At 40.1% G+C, this 17,768-nt stretch overlaps 1 protein-coding gene across 1 annotated transcript; it reads right to left on the reverse strand.

Annotated features, from left to right (window-relative positions):
• Positions 1 to 699: 699 nt before the first annotated feature.
• LOC132957527 (tetratricopeptide repeat protein 39C-like) lies at positions 700 to 17,220 on the reverse strand. Its single transcript, XM_061030580.1, has 14 exons — positions 16,448 to 17,220; positions 15,273 to 15,321; positions 14,003 to 14,131; positions 10,620 to 10,734; positions 9,224 to 9,584; positions 7,841 to 8,009; positions 7,459 to 7,552; positions 7,251 to 7,358; positions 5,903 to 6,012; positions 4,739 to 4,862; positions 4,532 to 4,629; positions 4,322 to 4,426; positions 3,293 to 3,331; positions 700 to 2,694 (listed from the first exon to the last, which is right to left on the reverse strand). Exons 1-14 carry the CDS (start codon positions 16,591 to 16,593, stop codon positions 2,605 to 2,607), a joined length of 1,737 nt encoding a protein of 578 aa, XP_060886563.1. The 5' UTR covers positions 16,594 to 17,220; the 3' UTR covers positions 700 to 2,604.
• Positions 17,221 to 17,768: the final 548 nt, after the last annotated feature.

Genomic DNA, 17,768 nt, shown 5'->3' on the forward strand with positions numbered 1-17,768 from the left:
CTGTCTCTGTGATCAGTCAAAAAATAAAATTAAACATATCATATTAAACTATTCTAAAGGGATATTGGGGAGGTGTTAAAGCTTCAAAAGGCTGCTGTCATGAAACTCAAGGTGTGAGAAAATAAAACTTATCATATCTTGGTGAAGAGCCTGTGCAATGGGCGCCCCCTGGTGGTCTGAAAATAAATAGCTACTGGAGATAACTACATTAGTGTAAAAGAAATGTATATAACAACCTCAAATGATGATTAAAAAGGCATATTAAAGGTTGTGTGATTCCTCATAATGGAAACAGTATGTCGAGCATACTGCTTTTACGTAAAGAGAAATAGGTAGGTTTGTATTCAAACTACTTCTCAGCTGGCTACCAGTTGCCGCAGGGGAAATACCTGCATCTTTCAAATTCCTGAATATTGAGAATGCAACATTTTTCTGGAATAGAGAACGGATTTGGTGCAGATACAGCAAAGAAGAAGTAGATCTGTTTTTATCTATTTATCCATTTATTGGCCTCTTAGGTTTTCCAGGACAAACATCCAAGATGCATAGTGCCCTATGGCCTCCTTGGCAACGCTAAAATGTAATGGCCACTTTTCTCCCGTGTGAATTCCTGCATATAACAGCCTTAAACATTTGACAAAACATTAAATGTGCAAAGTGCACAGAGAACAGCTCAGAGGCAAAGAAAAACAACACATATTTTACTGGATTAATGGAGAACAATTTATTTTAGCATTATGTGACACTTTTAAACACCGTCATCCTGACATGTTTGTTACCTTAATTTCAACAAAATATCATGGCAAACAAACCTTTTTTTTTTCTGGTGACAGAAGTATTTGGTACAGCGGTAGGGTAACTCACATTTCACCGTTACTTTACTTTGCACCGCACAGACCACCTGCAAAGTGGTCACCTGAACATTTACGTACCACAGTTTACATCCATCACAGCCACAGGGGGATGATGACTGGCTTTGACTAAACCAGCTTTAAGTGAGAGCAAAACAAATCCACAACCTTGAATATTGGATGAAAAAACACAGAGTCATTGTTGAGAGCCTTTGTAAATGACTGTTTCTTTTTGCTTAATATTGCTTGCATGACAAACACTCAGAGTGCTAGTTAATAAAAGGCAATAACCTGTACAGAATAATTCATATGTACAGTATTGAGAAAGGTGGTTTCTGTAAAATCACTGTCCAGTTTAAGATCACACTATTGAATCAATGTGGTCCATTATGCCGGCTAAACCAGGATTTGAAAACCCAACATTTAAACTCAAATAGCATACTGTAAATTAAATTTGTGAATGTACAGTTTTTGCTTTGTAGTAAATCCACTTGTCACTATGATGGACTGATTTAAAAGCTTGTTTCATCAAAACACTAATAAAATGAATCATAAGTAATATTCATAGGCTGACGTTTAGCAGCACCCTCCAAAGGCATACAGTACCAATGTGTTATATTATACCTCCATGTATTTGCAGGGATGGACACACACAGGTACACAGTCTAAAGCCACTGTTACCCTGCCATACCATGCATAGTGCACAGAATCAACACCCGATGTCCCCACATTAAAAAAAAACATCATTAGGGCATTGTGAAGTGAGGAGATTTCCCCGATTACTATCAATTAAAGATCACTAACTACTTGTTAATTACTTGACTGTGAACTATAACTCATAACAGCTGAGTTGTTGCTTTGTGTGGTTTAAGGTGACTAGTGTGATTTTTTTAAGACTATAAGACAAGAGGTTTAACATTTTATGTTCAAGTAATTTAAGTATAACAAGTGGCCCCTTTTTGCGATTGAACAAGCAGATATGCATACATGTCTTTAAGGAATGTGAATAAATCAACCGCCTGTATCTTACCTTTACTGAAGGGAGATATGTTCTAGTTAAAAAGTTACTTTTTTACGTGCTGAATAACTATTTACTGGAGGGAGGGGAAGCCGTTTCTGAAATCCTCCAGATACACAAGTTCATGAGAAAAATGGATACCACCAACACTCTTGGGTGCAGAAAAAACACTCAAAGGAACAGTTAGATGTTTGTAGAAATATGTTTGTCTGTTGTTTATCCCAGAGTCAAAGACTTTAATCAGTTTCATCTCCGTGCATCCTACGCCAGGGCTGTGTTAAGCCCAGCTATAAACTCCAACTGAATGCAAGTGGAAACAGCAAGCTGAAATGGAAAAATGGACCATCTAGAAACCTCAAAGACTTATTTAATACTGGGTGTACTGTTTATGAATAAACCATGAAACAGAAAAACCTACCAGTCCATTAAACTATCAAAGCTTTGGAGTTATTAAGCATAGTCCTTTAGCCTGCTAGCCATAGCTAAGATAGTAATTTCCATCTACTTTCTGTTAAGCTAAAAGGTATATCTACAAAAAGCACAGAGATTAAACTTCATTTCAATCTGATCTGGTAGGCTGACAAACAAATATATTTCCCTACATACAGGAGCAATGAAAAACACAGGAGTCAGTTCACTGGGATGTCTTATGAGGGTTATTTTGAATGTCTTTGAACTTGGTGTAAAAAGCTATTAGCACATAGCTTAGGCCATAGAAGTGTCCACTTAATGGAGTCACTGAGGCACTACTTCCTTCAAAGAAGCCAAGGCTGAATGGATGCGCACGTGAAGCCTGTTCTCAAAGTCGTAGCCTGTGAAATCCTCCTGAAACATTTCAGATAGACAAACCGATCAGATAGACAGATAGACAGACAGACAGACAGACAGACAGACAGATAGACAGATAGACAGGCAGGCAGGCAGACAGGCAGGCAGGCAGGCAGACAGACAGACAGGCAGGCAGGCAGACAGACAGACAGACAGATAGACAGATAGACAGGCAGGCAGACAGACAGACAGACAGATAGACAGGCAGGCAGGCAGGCAGGCAGACAGACAGCCAGACAGACAGATAGACAGGCAGGCAGGCAAACAGGCAGGCAGACAGACAGACAGACAGGCAGGCAGGCAGGCAGGCAGACAGACAGACAGACAGACAGATAGACAGGCAGGCAGGCAGGCAGACAGACAGCCAGACAGACAGACAGACAGACAGACAGGCAGGCAGGCAGGCAGACAGACAGATAGACAGGCAGGCAGGCAGGCAGGCAGACAGACAGACAGGCAGGCAGACAGACAGACAGACAGACAGACAGACAGACAGACAGACAGACAGACAGACAGACAGATGCAGGCTGCAAGATAGATGTTAAAACTAAATTGAGAAATTAAATTGAGAAGGACATTCCCAAATATGTCTTACCTTTGCTTGAAGAAGCAATGATCTCCCCTTCCCCACAGTCTGGATTGCAACATGACAAAGATTGTGTTTTTAAAGATTAAGTACAATACACTTTCAAATGAAAACAATAAAATGTATTTGTGTGGCACCTTTCATATCATAGTTATAAAGTGCTTCAGAACAGAACAATACAAACATACTCAAAGTGACACGAGATTAAAGCATAGAAAGATTACATAACAGATACCTCAGACTCAGTATATGAGTTAGATATTTAAGATGTAAAAAGTAGATTGTTGTTGGACTTACATGGCACCATTTTAACTGTATTAAGAAAAAGGGAATTCACTAAGTGTTTTTTGTTCCACAATTACCTTGAATCTCAACAAAATGATCCACCAGAGGATCTCAGACTATTATTCAGATCATATATATAATGTGTTATCTAACAGTACTCATGTCCTCAAGGGCCAGTCCAATCCTAGCCTTTGACATGATAATGAAAACCTAAAAATCTGTTTCAAATAAAAAAAATAAAAAATAAAACTTAAGAAAAGAAAATTGAATTTCCCGTTGAGCATTAATAAAGGAATCTGCATTTTTCTGAAGGGGTTAAAGTGCAATAAGTGCTCAAGCTAGTTTCAGGGTGAATCAAAAGTTCAGATGAGGCAGAGCAAGTTCATCAAAATATTTACGGCTGGTAACCACTTACAGTACCTGGAGCCACCCAGCCACTCTGTAGGAGGTTAACGAGGGGGGAGGATGTAAACTACGGGAGCCCAAAGAGTGCCGGAGTAAGTTGAAGAGAAAAGATTTTCTACAAATACGATATACCCATAAAATCAATTTATCGCCCAGCCCCATAATGAAACTTGAATTTGATTATGTGTTCCTTAATGTCTTTATGAATAATGTATTTATTGTCAGTTAAAGTATTGTTGTTAAAGCATGTGTACATTGAATTAGTGCAGCCTTTAAAGGGTGCGGTGAACATGAATTATAATTTCCAGGTTCTTGTGAATGTCTGAATACTGTGTGCAGAAGACTGACCTCGGGTTTTGCGAGGAGTATACATCCCAGCTCGTAGACGGCATACGCCTGCACGTACGAGTTGATCTGTCGTCCGTACTCGTCTTTTGCAGCCAGCTGGAAGGCCTGGACACCAGATAAAATAGGAAAGAATAACTCCCTGAGTAACATGAAAGGATAGATGCTGTTGCTGAACTGCAAAGTCATCCAGTGCTTAACATAGACTGATACCTGAATAGCATCTCTCATATTTCCATGACATTTGTGAATGGCACCAAGAAGGAGCTGTTTCAGGCCTCTGCAGGACGACTCATCTAAACTCTGTAACACTGAATAAACGTAAACAGGAAGTTATCAAACAGAGTTAAATGTCATTCTCAGAAGTCCTGCCGCAGCGGACTTGGTTATGTTTGTTCAGATCCTGAGGGTTTCACTCACCCTGATTCATTATCTGCAGTTTAGATGCGGAGCAGTTTGCGAGTGCTTTCCACAGATACAGCACTTCGATTACACCCAGGATGCATAGCTCTCTGGTGGGCGTCGTTTTTCTCAATCTCTCAGCCTGCAGGTAGATCAGACAGAGAAGGAAAACCATTGTGATTAATCTGTATTGAGTTTCTCAGGGGAGAGAGCAGGAACTGATTGTTTGTCTCCTTTTCACTTTCTGGTCCTACAGAGTTTGATAGATGGTTATAGTCTGTTGAAGCCATTCCACAAAACGTAGCTTAATTTTTTTATTTATATTTCGGAAAAATCCTTAAAAACTATCAAACAATCTAACGTAACGTAAAATGTTGCTCCAGTGAAGATTTAATATGGTCATATAAAACTATTTTAAAGATCACATATTATGCAAAATACATATACAAATATGTTTTACTAACACTAATATGTGTCCCTACTCTGTCTACAAACCCCCCAATAATGAGAAAAGTCCATCCTCGCCGTCGTCTTCCTGCTCCATTTTTCAGAAAATGTGTGCTCAAACAGGCTGTTTGGAGATTTTCCCTTCATGACATCACAAAGGGCAGAAACCCCTCTCCCAGGTGGGTGACACTCCCACAGCTAGGTGTTTGTTCTGCCCTCTGAGTCTGCCTTCTCACCGTAAACAATAGGGCATGGAGCAAGAAAAAGCCTGAGCCACCCAAGCCCTTCCAGAGAGGGGGCGTGGTCATTTACATTTAAAGCTACAGACACAGAAACAGCCTGTTCTGATCAGGGCTGAAATAGAGGGGTTTATAGACATGATCAAATACAGGATCAGAGTGGATTTAGAACAAGAAACTTCACAGACATGTCCTCTCCTCTGAGACTGATTTAAACTTTTGAAAAAGAGGATAATATGTGACCTTTAAATATTTCATATGTACAACTAGGTCATGTTCTAGTGACATGCAGTTTATCCAAAAATAAAAAGCTAATCTATTTCCTATTTCTCTTATTTTGTCCTTTAGTTTTTTTGTTTTATACATTTTCCCTCAATTTCCTTCTACATACACACTCATGTCCTTGAACTGTTGTGTGTGTTAAGCGTTATGTATCTTGTACGAAAGTAAAAGAAAGGACAGAAAAAAATATAGAAGAATCTGCAGCATAACTCACCCTTTTGACAGCAAACTGCTCTATCTGGTTGTTTTTCCTCTTGAACAGCTTCTGCACGTCTTTGAAAACTCCACTTGCCCCGTCCAGGTCGCCTGAAGCCCCCTGACACACTGTAAAAAAACAAAAATAAGTTGAGGTTATTGATCAGAATCGAGACCTACGGCCTCTACGATGAGCATTGTGTTATAGGCTTCTTAAGTTGGTAAACATACTGTATTTTGTATTGTATTGTATTTTATATTTCTATGTAAAGGGACAAGTAGGGAGCAAGTCAACCGTTGCCACACACTACAGCATTTATAGCCTAAGCTAGTTTGCAATGCCCACTCCTATTTGGGCCTTTAAACTACATTAAATTCAACAATAGATGCACAATAAAAAACAAACAAGCACAACAATAAACAGGCAGAACAAACAGGATACAAACTATCATACAATAAAACCAAATAAACAAGAAGAGCAAGATCATACATAATCACAAGACTGAGTCCTCTTTTAAAATGTTCTAGTTTAAAATGACTCCAGTCTGGACAGAAAAGGCTGTTTGTCCGAGTGAAGAACTAAAGGACGTAGCTTGTGAAGTCAGATAGGAAAGATAATGGAGACGGAGGATTTTGTTCCTTAGAAATGTGGTTGCTTATGCTTAAAATATAATTTAACAACTAACTTACTTTAGAGTTGCAGCCGAAGCATGCCTGTACAAAATATCACCATGATCTAACACTGATAATGGTGATGCATATAAAGTCAGGTTATAAATGTTGCATGCCACATGACTGCTCCCTCACCAAATAATGAACCTGGACATATAACAACATTATATTTGAGTGCAGAATTCAGAGTTTGAAAACACACATGCACATAAATAAATATAGAACTAGCATGTGTGTGCATGAGCTCCTCTCTCTGGCTCACTGAATCACTTAATCGTCCCTCACTGGGTCTGACAGCCTAAAGACAAATACACATCTACCCCTTTTTTGCGAATGTGTAATTATCTTATAGGAGCACTATGTTAATCTGACACCTAGTGTTTAAAACGGGTACTGTAGTCTAAATTCAAAATATTGAAGAGAGCTGTCTCCCCCCACCACCCCCTCCTCCTTAGAGTCGATGTGCACGCAGGATGCTCTGTCCCAGACACTGAAGCTTCAAGGTTTAACCTGCTCTGCATCAGTCTATTTTTCAAAAGCATCGCCAATATTTATCCTAGTTTAACCACATTTCTATTCCTTCTGAAGTTGTGTCCTGATCACTCTGGTCTTAGTCGTGGTTTGGTCTCTGTTTAGCTGCGACAAGAAGACACATCCCATCTGTGTAAGTGTATAATACTGCATGTCAGACTCACCTCCGGTCAAGTAGGCATAGTAGCACTGTGACCAACGTGACTCATTCTTCAGCCTTTCAAACGCCCTGAATGCATCTTCAAAATTCAGCTCTATCATGCTGCACCAACCTGAGACAAAGAAAAAAAAACACATGAAATGAATTCCTCCCGCTAACTGTGTTTGCAAAGTGCACGAATGTTTGCAGAAAGTTGATGCTAAAAACCGTACCAATCTCATAGAGACACACATGCTGGAGCTCTCTTTGGTCTGATGCAAGCTCTAATGCATCATGGAAACAGGCCAAAGCACTGTTGATATGGCACTGGGGACAAAGAGAGAGGCGATAAACACAGATGGGAAACAGGAGTTATGCAAGACACACACTTTATGTAGATGTTGACTGACAGTTAGATAATAAGAGGGAGCATCACATGGTGGTGAGTTCATGAACAATTTGACACATGCTTTCTGTCTACAGTAAGAACAAGGGTTTGTCATCAGTACATCTGCAATACAGCGTCCTAATCAGCCACTATAAACAAAAATACAGCATTAACATGTTCAACAGTCTCTGCTCGCTCACTGATTGGTGCTGATGTAGATACTGTACCTCTAGCCTGTGGACCCGTCCTTTAAAGAACATGAAGAGGGATGAGTTTGGGTAAACCACCGACTTTCTCTGCAGAATAGCTTTGGCTTCCAGCAGCCCCTCGTGTGTATCTGAGCCATCCAGAGCAAAGAAGGGCAGCACTACTGTGTGGTACCACAAGAGGGCCAACCTGAGTAACACAACAGGAGAGGGATCTCAGTCTGACGTAGTCTCAAATGAACAGTAATCTGTATTAATGTATGCGTTTTTGCAAAGTAACAATATAGCTCTTCTGCTGGTTTTACTCATTAAAGACAGATTAGCATTGATTTTAAATAGGATAGTTATGTGTTTGGCTTTTGATCATGTTGATCTTTATCAGTTTGCCCCATAGAGTTATGTTCAAAACGATCATCATGCTGTTTGGGGAAAGACTTTAAACTAACAATTGGGACCTTAAACATCAAATATTTATATCAAACAAAGTATGGTCATTTTCTCATAATCTTCTTTCCAATTTGATCATATCGACGCCCCTACTGGTCATTATAAAGAATGCAGGTTTTGAGGTTTTGGGCCTTTCTGCATGCTGTTTACTTTAAGACCCCGGGGCTGCATCCATTTCTTGTATAAAGACAATCCTTTAGCTGAACAACAAAATAACACTATTGATTGAGTATTGTAAAAATGTTGATACTTTCAGATTAACATATCTATCTTACTAAAATTAATGGTCAGTTGCTTTTATTTGGTGGCTATTTTGTTGCATCTGTTCTAGCTCTCACTACTCTTTAGTAACTTATTCTATACATATTTCGTGATATCAGAAAATCTCAATTGTTAAATTGCAGGCTAGTTGTGGAGGTACTGCAAAGTAGAAAAAGCAATGCCCATTGCATTTTACATTTTACAAAATCATCTCATCGACTTTTCATGTAAAATAATGCTTTAAGTAGCTTAAATGCTTTTAAATTTACAGAATTTCCCCAGGAATAAATTATTGCTGATTCTGATTCTGAAATTAAATAGAAAGCTGTCTGAGAGTGAGTTCAGGCTTGACATGACTCATTTTACACAATCACCGATCACACGTATCTTCCCAATTTAGCCATCTATTTAAGTCTCTGTCTTTGCTCTGTCATTGCCACTGCTGTCTCGAACAATTGCTGCATTTAAACTTTCAATCTCCAGCCCCCTCAGCATCCATCTGCAGGCTCACACTAGAGGTTTACGATATTATGTCATCACTCCTTGATTTCTGCATGAAATTAATGAGAGGAGTAACAGGGTCGGAGCCTAGCCGCCGAACTCAAACTACGTATGTTCTGCTGCTGCAATCAAACTTTCAAACAATTACAAACGTGAGCCGTCAATGCAATCTTTAAGTCTCCTTAGTCTACTTACGTCGCAAGTGGTGCCTTCATGTCTTTGCTCTCACTGGCGTACATGAGGGAGGACAGACCCTGCAGACGGTCACCAGGGAAACCCAGCAGGTTGATAATCTTGAGCAGGTGTGGAGGTACCATGGAGATGCACAGGTGGAAGAGGCCGTATCCGAAGCTGACGGAGCCTTTGAGCCGGTCCAGGGCCTCGGCTGTGACGCAATTCTCCACAGGAGCGTTGTGGTTGGCGTTGTCGGCTGTGAGGGACTCCTGATTGAGGGAGGACCTCCGCTGACACGCCTCCTGCAGCTGGCTGATGTCACTGTGGCACTTATTGTACATTTTCCACGCCTTACGGAGAATCCAGCCTCCTTTGATATAAGCTGTTAGTGGGAACAAACAGAGGAGAATTGTGATGGGGATACTCAAGTAGAGGAAACAGACCACAATAAGGTTTTTCTAATGGATGTAGAGCTGGAACTTATCAACATATTCATGATTCATTATTGTACTGAAACTTTTTAGTTTCTTAGAAATGGTGCTTCAGTCTTACTTTGTCAGTCAGTCCATACGTCTGAGTGAACACTTTAAAAGTGTCTTACTTCATAATGGACTCAATGTTTTATTTTGGCCACAGAATGACTCCACAGTGACTTTGCATTTGACATCAGTGAAGAGATTTTAACTCAAGATGGCAGCACCATGCTGAGAGACTGTGCCGATGACAGCACTTAAGTTAGTTTAGGAGTGGATTTAATTGGACACAAGCTAAACCAGTGAATACAACAGATGCAGTCTTAGCAGCAAATAAGAGAAAATGTAACGTAGTGAGGCAAAACGCCAATCTGATGAAGCTGGTTCCAAAGTGAGGGTGGGCCTTGGGTTGACTTTCATACGTGGACCGGATTTCTATTGGACAGGCAGGTGCCAGACAACGGTGGTTAGCTTGTGCTAGCATGTGGAGCTCGCAGTGTAGGTACAAGGAGTAAACGTAAACACTACGTCCTGCAGTGAGCGTGCCCTTGTGGGGGGGGCGATGAGCCCAGGGGGGAGGGGCCCAGTTTGAATGATGTGTTTACAAGCTACAACAAACATTTCTGCTGACTCTACATTAAATGGTCAAATACAAATCACATGTATGTCATTCTCATCTGTCTGAATAGTCAACTTCATTAACTATTATAGAGATGCTTCTAAATATAACCAAATGATCTACTCCTAACGGTTCATCTGTCAATATGACATTTCTATCGTGTCCTGTTCTTGAGTTATGGCATAATCAACTAAGTGTTCACATACGGTCTATATTCTGCAAACACACACACACACCCCCTTGAATTACATAAAGCCCTGAATGCTCGTTGCCATGGGAGACAGACATCTAAGGTCATACTCTCTGTGGGTTTAGATTTTATTACCTGAAAGTTCCTGCTTGACGAAGGAGAGCACGGCGAGGTACACCTGACAGTCTGCAACGATAATCTGTCTCTGCAGGCGGTCCACCACCACGACGCCTGACCTCTGAGAGTCCATCTGTAGAACACACAAATCACCACACACAGATAAACACAATAAGCAGTATGTACACATACACCTTGGTGCTAGGTGTTCAGTCCATACCAATACAGGGATGTGGCAAATGTTTTTGATCAATGTTGATTAAACTAACAGCCTATCACATAGCAGAAATAAAAATGGACTGTGCTTGCGGCTCTTAGCATGCATGTCAAGCACATGGCTTTGTTTGTTCACAAAGCATTTTTGAGCTACTTGTGAAGAAAGTGAAGTTCCTAGAAATTTGAGGAAAATGTAAGTAGCGGGGCATCGAAGCTGCAATGAAGAATGAGTTGTCCTCAAAAGCGGAGGAAATATTGACAGGAAAGGTAACAACAAGCCTACACTTTTATAGACCTGGTGTACATAAGCCAGAAGTGAAAAGGCACAAATTAAAAAGATCTCAAAATTTGCTGTCAGTAATGCCAACAAAAACAGTAACACAACAAATCTTTTTCCACATAAGGTACCATCTTAGCAATTTAAGATATTCTTTATGAGTTTTCCTTAAGGGCTACAACACATGCAGCCAAGACACTGTCACTTTTTAGGTTTTAGTAGTTTGAATAAATCCATATCTATCTGTCACATATGTCACACTGAACTCCTTCATCTGGAGTTACCAGAGAGTAAGGCTGACCGCAGCTGCTCCTGATGCCTTTTTTCTGCTGAAGAAAAATGAACTGACACAGTTTTCTTTTCTTACATAACACTGCTCACCCTTAGTGGTGCATGCAGGCGCCCCATGTACAGAGCACCTAGAAGCAGCTCAGCTTGCAGCCCCCTTTGCACACATTGTAAAAAGAATAATCATAATTTTTAACATGAATTTGATTTAGTCAGTGTTTTTCCACCTGTGTTTATTTGAAATAAAAGAAAATAAGCTTAAATGTGTGTAAAGGTCACTTGTAAATGAAAATGCAGTTTTGTTAGTGTAATTAACAGTCTTGTATATTTAAAATTTACAGTCTTTAAAAATAAGAATTATTAAATTATAGATTGTGATGAATATCGATTTAGAAATCTATAATAGTGACGGCAGCCACAGAAATAAATAAAAAGGGGTTTAAATGATACAAAGCTGTGAGACAGCTGCCCCACTCCTCACTCAGTTTGTTGATCACATTTCACTGAAGTACTAATTGAATCTGTGAGAGGGTTTGGCATGATCTCACTGCTGCCTGCATCATTAGGACTGATGCCGAGGGTTGAATACATGAACAGTGGGTCTGTTGTGGCTGGCAGCTATACGAGGAGATCTCAGCATCAATGGACTGGCAGTGAAACGTGTAAATATTTTCAAGTAGCTATAAAGACTACATTCTGACATTCATCATCTTCAGTGCGAGCAGCAGCATATAAAAGATTTGCCAACACTTTTGAGACAATGCAGTAAATAGATGACACGTGTCAGAATAGGGAGTGTAGTATGTGGCTTGTCCTGTATAAAGCAGCACTGTCATGGATCTATAGTATGTATTAGAAACAAGGACACAGTCTTGTGGTCATGTATGATCTTGCTCTTTCTGTTTATTTGATAGTTTGTATCCTGTTCTGTTCTGCCTGTTTATTGTTGTGCTTGTTTGGTTCCCATTGTGCGTGTCTACTGTTGTGTTTTATGTATTTTAAAGGCCCATCTAGGGACCAGCATTGCTACAAAAGAGAATAGCTTTCTCTTGATGATGTCGACGGGGAGTGATTCTCTCCGCCACTCCCACCCCCCCACCCCCGATTAAAACGAACTCCAAGTTGACATTAGTAAAGACAAATGGGTGAAACCGACCTGAGAAAGAGAATATGTCTACCGACGATGTATCCAAGTCGAATTTACATGACGTTTTTTTTTTATCACAGCAGCACTTACAGCAACAGTACAGCAGCTTTAAGTAGCAATTCACGACTCCTTATGCAGCGGTCTTTGACGTAACATCTGGTGTTTCCATGGCAACGATAAACATGTCCTGTCTGTCATGGTGGCCACCACAAAAGTCACTGGGCGTTACAACTATAACATTAGAACTGTTGGAAATATTTCAGCTAATGTAAGTACACAACAACAACAAAAAGACGTGGATGTAGCAGAAGGAGCAACATAGTCCGCTGTACGATGCTATAATGAGAATATTTGCCTTCATATCAAAGCTACGCCTTGTTTGGCGGAATCACAACATCAACAAAAGAGCGGAGAACAACAAACTGACAAACAGACGACGTAATGCAGCCAGTTTATAACGTTTGAGGAGATCGTAGCGGCCGCATGCATACAGTCAATGCACTGACTCCAGTCACAGTATAGAAACGTCATTCCCTCCTCCCATTGGCTCAAAGTGAATTCTCCAGATAATATCCTGCTGCGTTCTCACATCAGCCCACTCGGACTTTATGAGTAAAAACTACTATGGGTCTGGCAGGAAAACCTCCGGGTGAAGTCCGAGTTAAACACCTCAAACCTCAAGAAGAACCAGACTCAGTGGTGAACAGCCGAGTGCTGTGAGTGGACGGGATCTTGTGCCATACACTTCTTCATGTAGACGTAGAATACTGCTTCTGTTTGAATAGCATCATTAAAGCCATGACTCTGCTGCAACCTGCACTGGCACTGAAAGTGTTTTCACAAGTGTTTCTTTGACTTAATTAGGGCCAGCCTACGTTTCTAATTCTTTGTTTTGTAATCCTTCACATCCTCTTACATTCTCTGCAGAAAATCAACAGCTCGGCCTTTTATAAACACCGCAAACTCTGTAACTACTTTTAAGACAACTGAAAATGTTGTAACGGAACAATTACGTACATTTAGACGTCATTTATTATTTTAATTTACTCATATCTTTTCCATATTTTATTATTCCTTGGTATTCCTTTGTTTAAAAATAAATCAAAGGATATTCTTAGCATTAAATTCTGTGGTTCTTAGCTTACAACATTTTTCATGCTATTAATGGATTGTTTGTTTTTTATCTGATTAGTTGGTTTTATCCCACAGTATTTGCATTTATTTTAATTCTCTTGTTTTGACCTACAGCTCCACTTTCAGTATGAAAAATGCTACATAAATAAAGTTTAATGATTAATATTATTTATGTTCTTGATTTAATCTCATTACACCTGCCCCAGACCTGCATTTATAAATGATCCTCGTAACTTTACGTCATAAAAAAAGATTTAAAACAATAATTTATAGGTGTCCATGTATGGACAGTCGACGTGATGTGTACTTTCTGAAAACTGTCCATATATTTATACTCACACTTTTTTTGATCTTGTTCCTGATCGTCTCTATGACTCCGGCGCTGTCGCTCTCGCACAGTTTCTCTGTGGTCCTCAGATCGTCACATGCCATCTGCATCTTCTCCTCCTCGAATGTCATCATCGCATTCTGTCAAGCAAAGCAGAAAGATATGTTTTGTTGATTGTACACATCTGAAAGGGGATAGATTTGTTCATATCATACTGATCAGATTAAGCTTTGTTGGCCTGGCATGTTTACAAATGTAAGGGTATGGACACTGTTTTACATTCCTTTCAATGTATGTACAAAGAAATAGATATGAAATATCAAACAGTGACGTTCAATAGAGCAGATCTTCTCTTAAGCTGGCTTACAAACCCAAAGATCTTGTAATAGGAGGGAAGGAGTGTTATGTAAAAGACTTAGAAAGGACAAAGGGCTCTTGTGCTTAACAATGAATGGAGGGACACAGTGACATCTGTACAGCTGTGTGTTTGGAATTAGACAGATCCGACACGGTTATAACACAGTCAGGAAATCTTTGCTGAAATGTTGCTTTCACCTTTTAAGATTGAAGCGGGGAACATAAAGACACAAAATGCTATCCCTTGCAAGAAATACCAGATGTAAAAAAAATATTTAGTCGTATTATTGTTTGACATTTAAATAGGGCTTTTTTGTAGTTTGACATTTTGATATTTTATTGTATAACATTCTCTTATTTCATGCTGCATTTAATTCCCCTCAGTGCATGCCCACCATGTTGGTCAGATGTCAACACCCCCACTCCCTTCAGGGCCATTTTGCATCTGAGGGTCAGAGGATGACATCATCTCTGTTTTCATGGTATGTGACTGTGATTCTGAGGGGCTATAACAGTGTGTGTGTGTGTGTGTGTGTGTGTGTGTGTGTGTGTGTGTGTGTGTGTGTGTGTGTGTGTGTGTGTGTATGTGTGTGTGTGTGTGTGTGTGTGTGTGTGTGTCCTCTCGCAGCAGTGATGTACGCAGAGTTACAGTAATGCGCTTCTCTGAACAAGCGATGCTGTTCTTTGAGAGGACGATGCATCCATTATGTTAATGGCTGGAAAAGGATGCAGAGGATGCCAGCGGTGACGACGAGGGGAACAATTCAACAGATTGGGTTTCTTCAGGTCTACCTATAGGCTGTGACTTTATTGGCTGGGATATTACTCTGCTGCAATTTTATGAATCACTGCTATTTCTTCAGCGAACATTTCTTTTGACACTTTTATTTGACCATTTTTATAACCAGCGTGGAGGAAACTTACCAGAAAACTGACGAAGCTGGCCCCAAAGCTCATGAGTGGACTTTGACTCCTACAGGGATAACAGGAGGGAGAAAGATATAGTTGAAAATAAACAAATTAAGAGGAATAATAATGGAAACTATAAACAAATTCTCATTCATTGACTACCTAGAGCTGTAGCACCAACTCATCCAAATAGCCAGCCAAGAGAATGAAAATTATGCAAGATGGAAAGCAGCTGGTATGGTAACTCAATCTGTCACGACTGAAGGCAGGGGTCTTACTACCGCACTGCTCAAAAACCATTTGACAGAAGTAATTCAGTAAAGTTTATTTATATAGTACCTTTCAAGAGCAGACGTCACAAAGTGCTTCACAATAATAACCCTTAAGACTGGAGGGGCAAAGTTCACTTATCAATATCATGTGGACAAAATACACAAATCAAAGCTTAAATGCTGTACAGAAAAAACATCAAGTTGACTATCGGGTAGTTTTGACAACATTAGTACAGGGAAATGATTTGTTGCCATATTAATTATATCCTGCAGTGTTGAAACTAAAATCTTGATCCCCAAATCAGTTGTGGTACCACAACACCGTGCATCACTGTGTCGGATATAAGATAGTAAACATCCAGAAATCATAATTCATACTGTTTACATTGTCTAACTTCACAAATCAAACCTTTTATGGTAAAACAGGAGTGCCTTTGTATAAATACATTTCTTAAATGTTTTTGAATATTCATTTGTTGTACATGGGGTTCTAATCCTCTAACATTGATATGCAGGGAATGACTTGATAACACAAGTGTCCAAAGAGGCAGAGATAATTCAGTGAAGAGATGTTATATCCACAACCTGATCAAGTCGGTGTAAATAGTGTCATGGATTTTGTCAATGATCATCATGTCATCGATCTTTAATAATCATAAAATCAGAGCCAGACTTCAGTCTCACGATTTTAGGAACAGAAGGACAGACATCTGGGGACATAGACCCTCTCCACTGATAAACAGGCCTTACGTGTGACACGATTTTTTTTTTTTTTTTACATACATGTTTTTAGTGTAGATCATTAATTATGCTACACTTGTGCTCTGAGATTCATCTGCAATATTTTCTTGCACACTCTTGCTGATTTCACTGGCTTTAGGCACGCAACATGCTGTAACACAGTATGGGGATGATTACCTGTATCTCTTGAAGAGCTCGTCGCTCTCCTTGAATCCGTTGTTGAGCAGCATGTTGATGCCCTGCAGGGCCATCTCAGCATCATCTATGTGCTCTGCTTTCTCCTCCACCTGCTGCTGCTGCTGGGACTGCTCGGGACCCGCCATTGTTTGTACCACTACACCTCTGTGGCTGCTGATGGGCTGAACCGGAGCGTCTTGGAAACAGATGAGAATATGATTCCTCTCCAAAACAAACCCGCATTGGTTTATTTCCACTGATGAAGGAGGCGAATTCAAACTGAGACGCGCCTTTGATCGGCTAAAAGGAAGGCAGTGAAGCTTCTGCAGGCTCCAGACGTCCGTGCACCTAAGGGAGAGATAGGCCACTGATGCCCAGATGGGCTAAAACACACAGTTCTTCAACGATTCACAGCGTTCATCGTAGTTGTAGATAGCAGAGGTCTGTACGCTCAGTAATAAGCCGTGATTTGCTTCCAAATCAGCCATCCGTCAGTGTTTTATTTAACCCCTGCGTCTCTGTGGCGTGCAGCAGCATCCGATGCATTACATAACCAGGATCCAAGCGGCTGTGTGGCTCTCCCAGTCCCACGTAATGCACTCGTCAAACGGCCTAGCGTCATAACGCAGCGCGCACCGCCGGGAGGATGGAGGGAGGATGAGGCCCGCTGAGGCGAAGCTGCATCCTGTCAGCTTTCATCCACTCACACTCTCTCCACACCCGCAGGATCCACACCAAACCCAGCCCTTCATCAAAGAGGCAGCCAATAGGAGCACAGCCCGTGCAGCACGCAAACACACATGACAGACAGGTGGAGACAGGGATGTAGAGAAAAATATATATTTTTATTATTATTATTGATTTGAAACAGGTTATTGCCATTGCCCATCTGCTTTGAAACTTATATAATGCATTTGATAGGATCTGGGATTTTTCAGAGCAAAAGACTTTGACCTTAGATGTTCAAAATTTTAATTTACCAGGAAAAAAATATCCCAGAGCTTTAGCAACAAAAACATGTTTCCAAAACTTGTTCTAATTCCCCTAAACAACCTTTTTATCTAAAATCTGTATTTTATTTTGTTTGTTTTCATTTTTGTTTCTATTTATTAAACTTTACTTGCAAATCAATTTCTTTTTAGATAATTGATATAGTGATCTTTCCAGTTTCTTGCATACAGCATTAAAACAAATAATGGGATTTTTCCATTTATGAAAAATGGAGATAAGTGTGGATATACTAACAGGTATAACACATTGAAAAGATGGTAAATGAACTTGAGCAACATGGGGCTAAGTGTCTTACCCATGGACACAGCAA

Source organism: Labrus mixtus, chromosome 3, assembly GCF_963584025.1.
Source record: "Labrus mixtus chromosome 3, fLabMix1.1, whole genome shotgun sequence".
NCBI lineage: Eukaryota > Metazoa > Chordata > Actinopteri > Labriformes > Labridae > Labrus > Labrus mixtus.

Coding starts and splice junctions, on each gene's coding strand:
- LOC132957527 (XM_061030580.1), bottom strand. CDS start 16,593: ATGGCGGGTCCCGAGCAGTCCCAGCAGCAGCAGCAGGTGGAGGAGAAA. Junction 7,359..7,458: donor TGTGTGTCTCTATGAGATTG/GTACGGTTTTTA, acceptor TCTTTGTCTCAG/GTTGGTGCAGCATGATAGAG. Junction 2,695..3,292: donor CATTGCTTCTTCAAGCAAAG/GTAAGACATATT, acceptor GAAATGTTTCAG/GAGGATTTCACAGGCTACGA.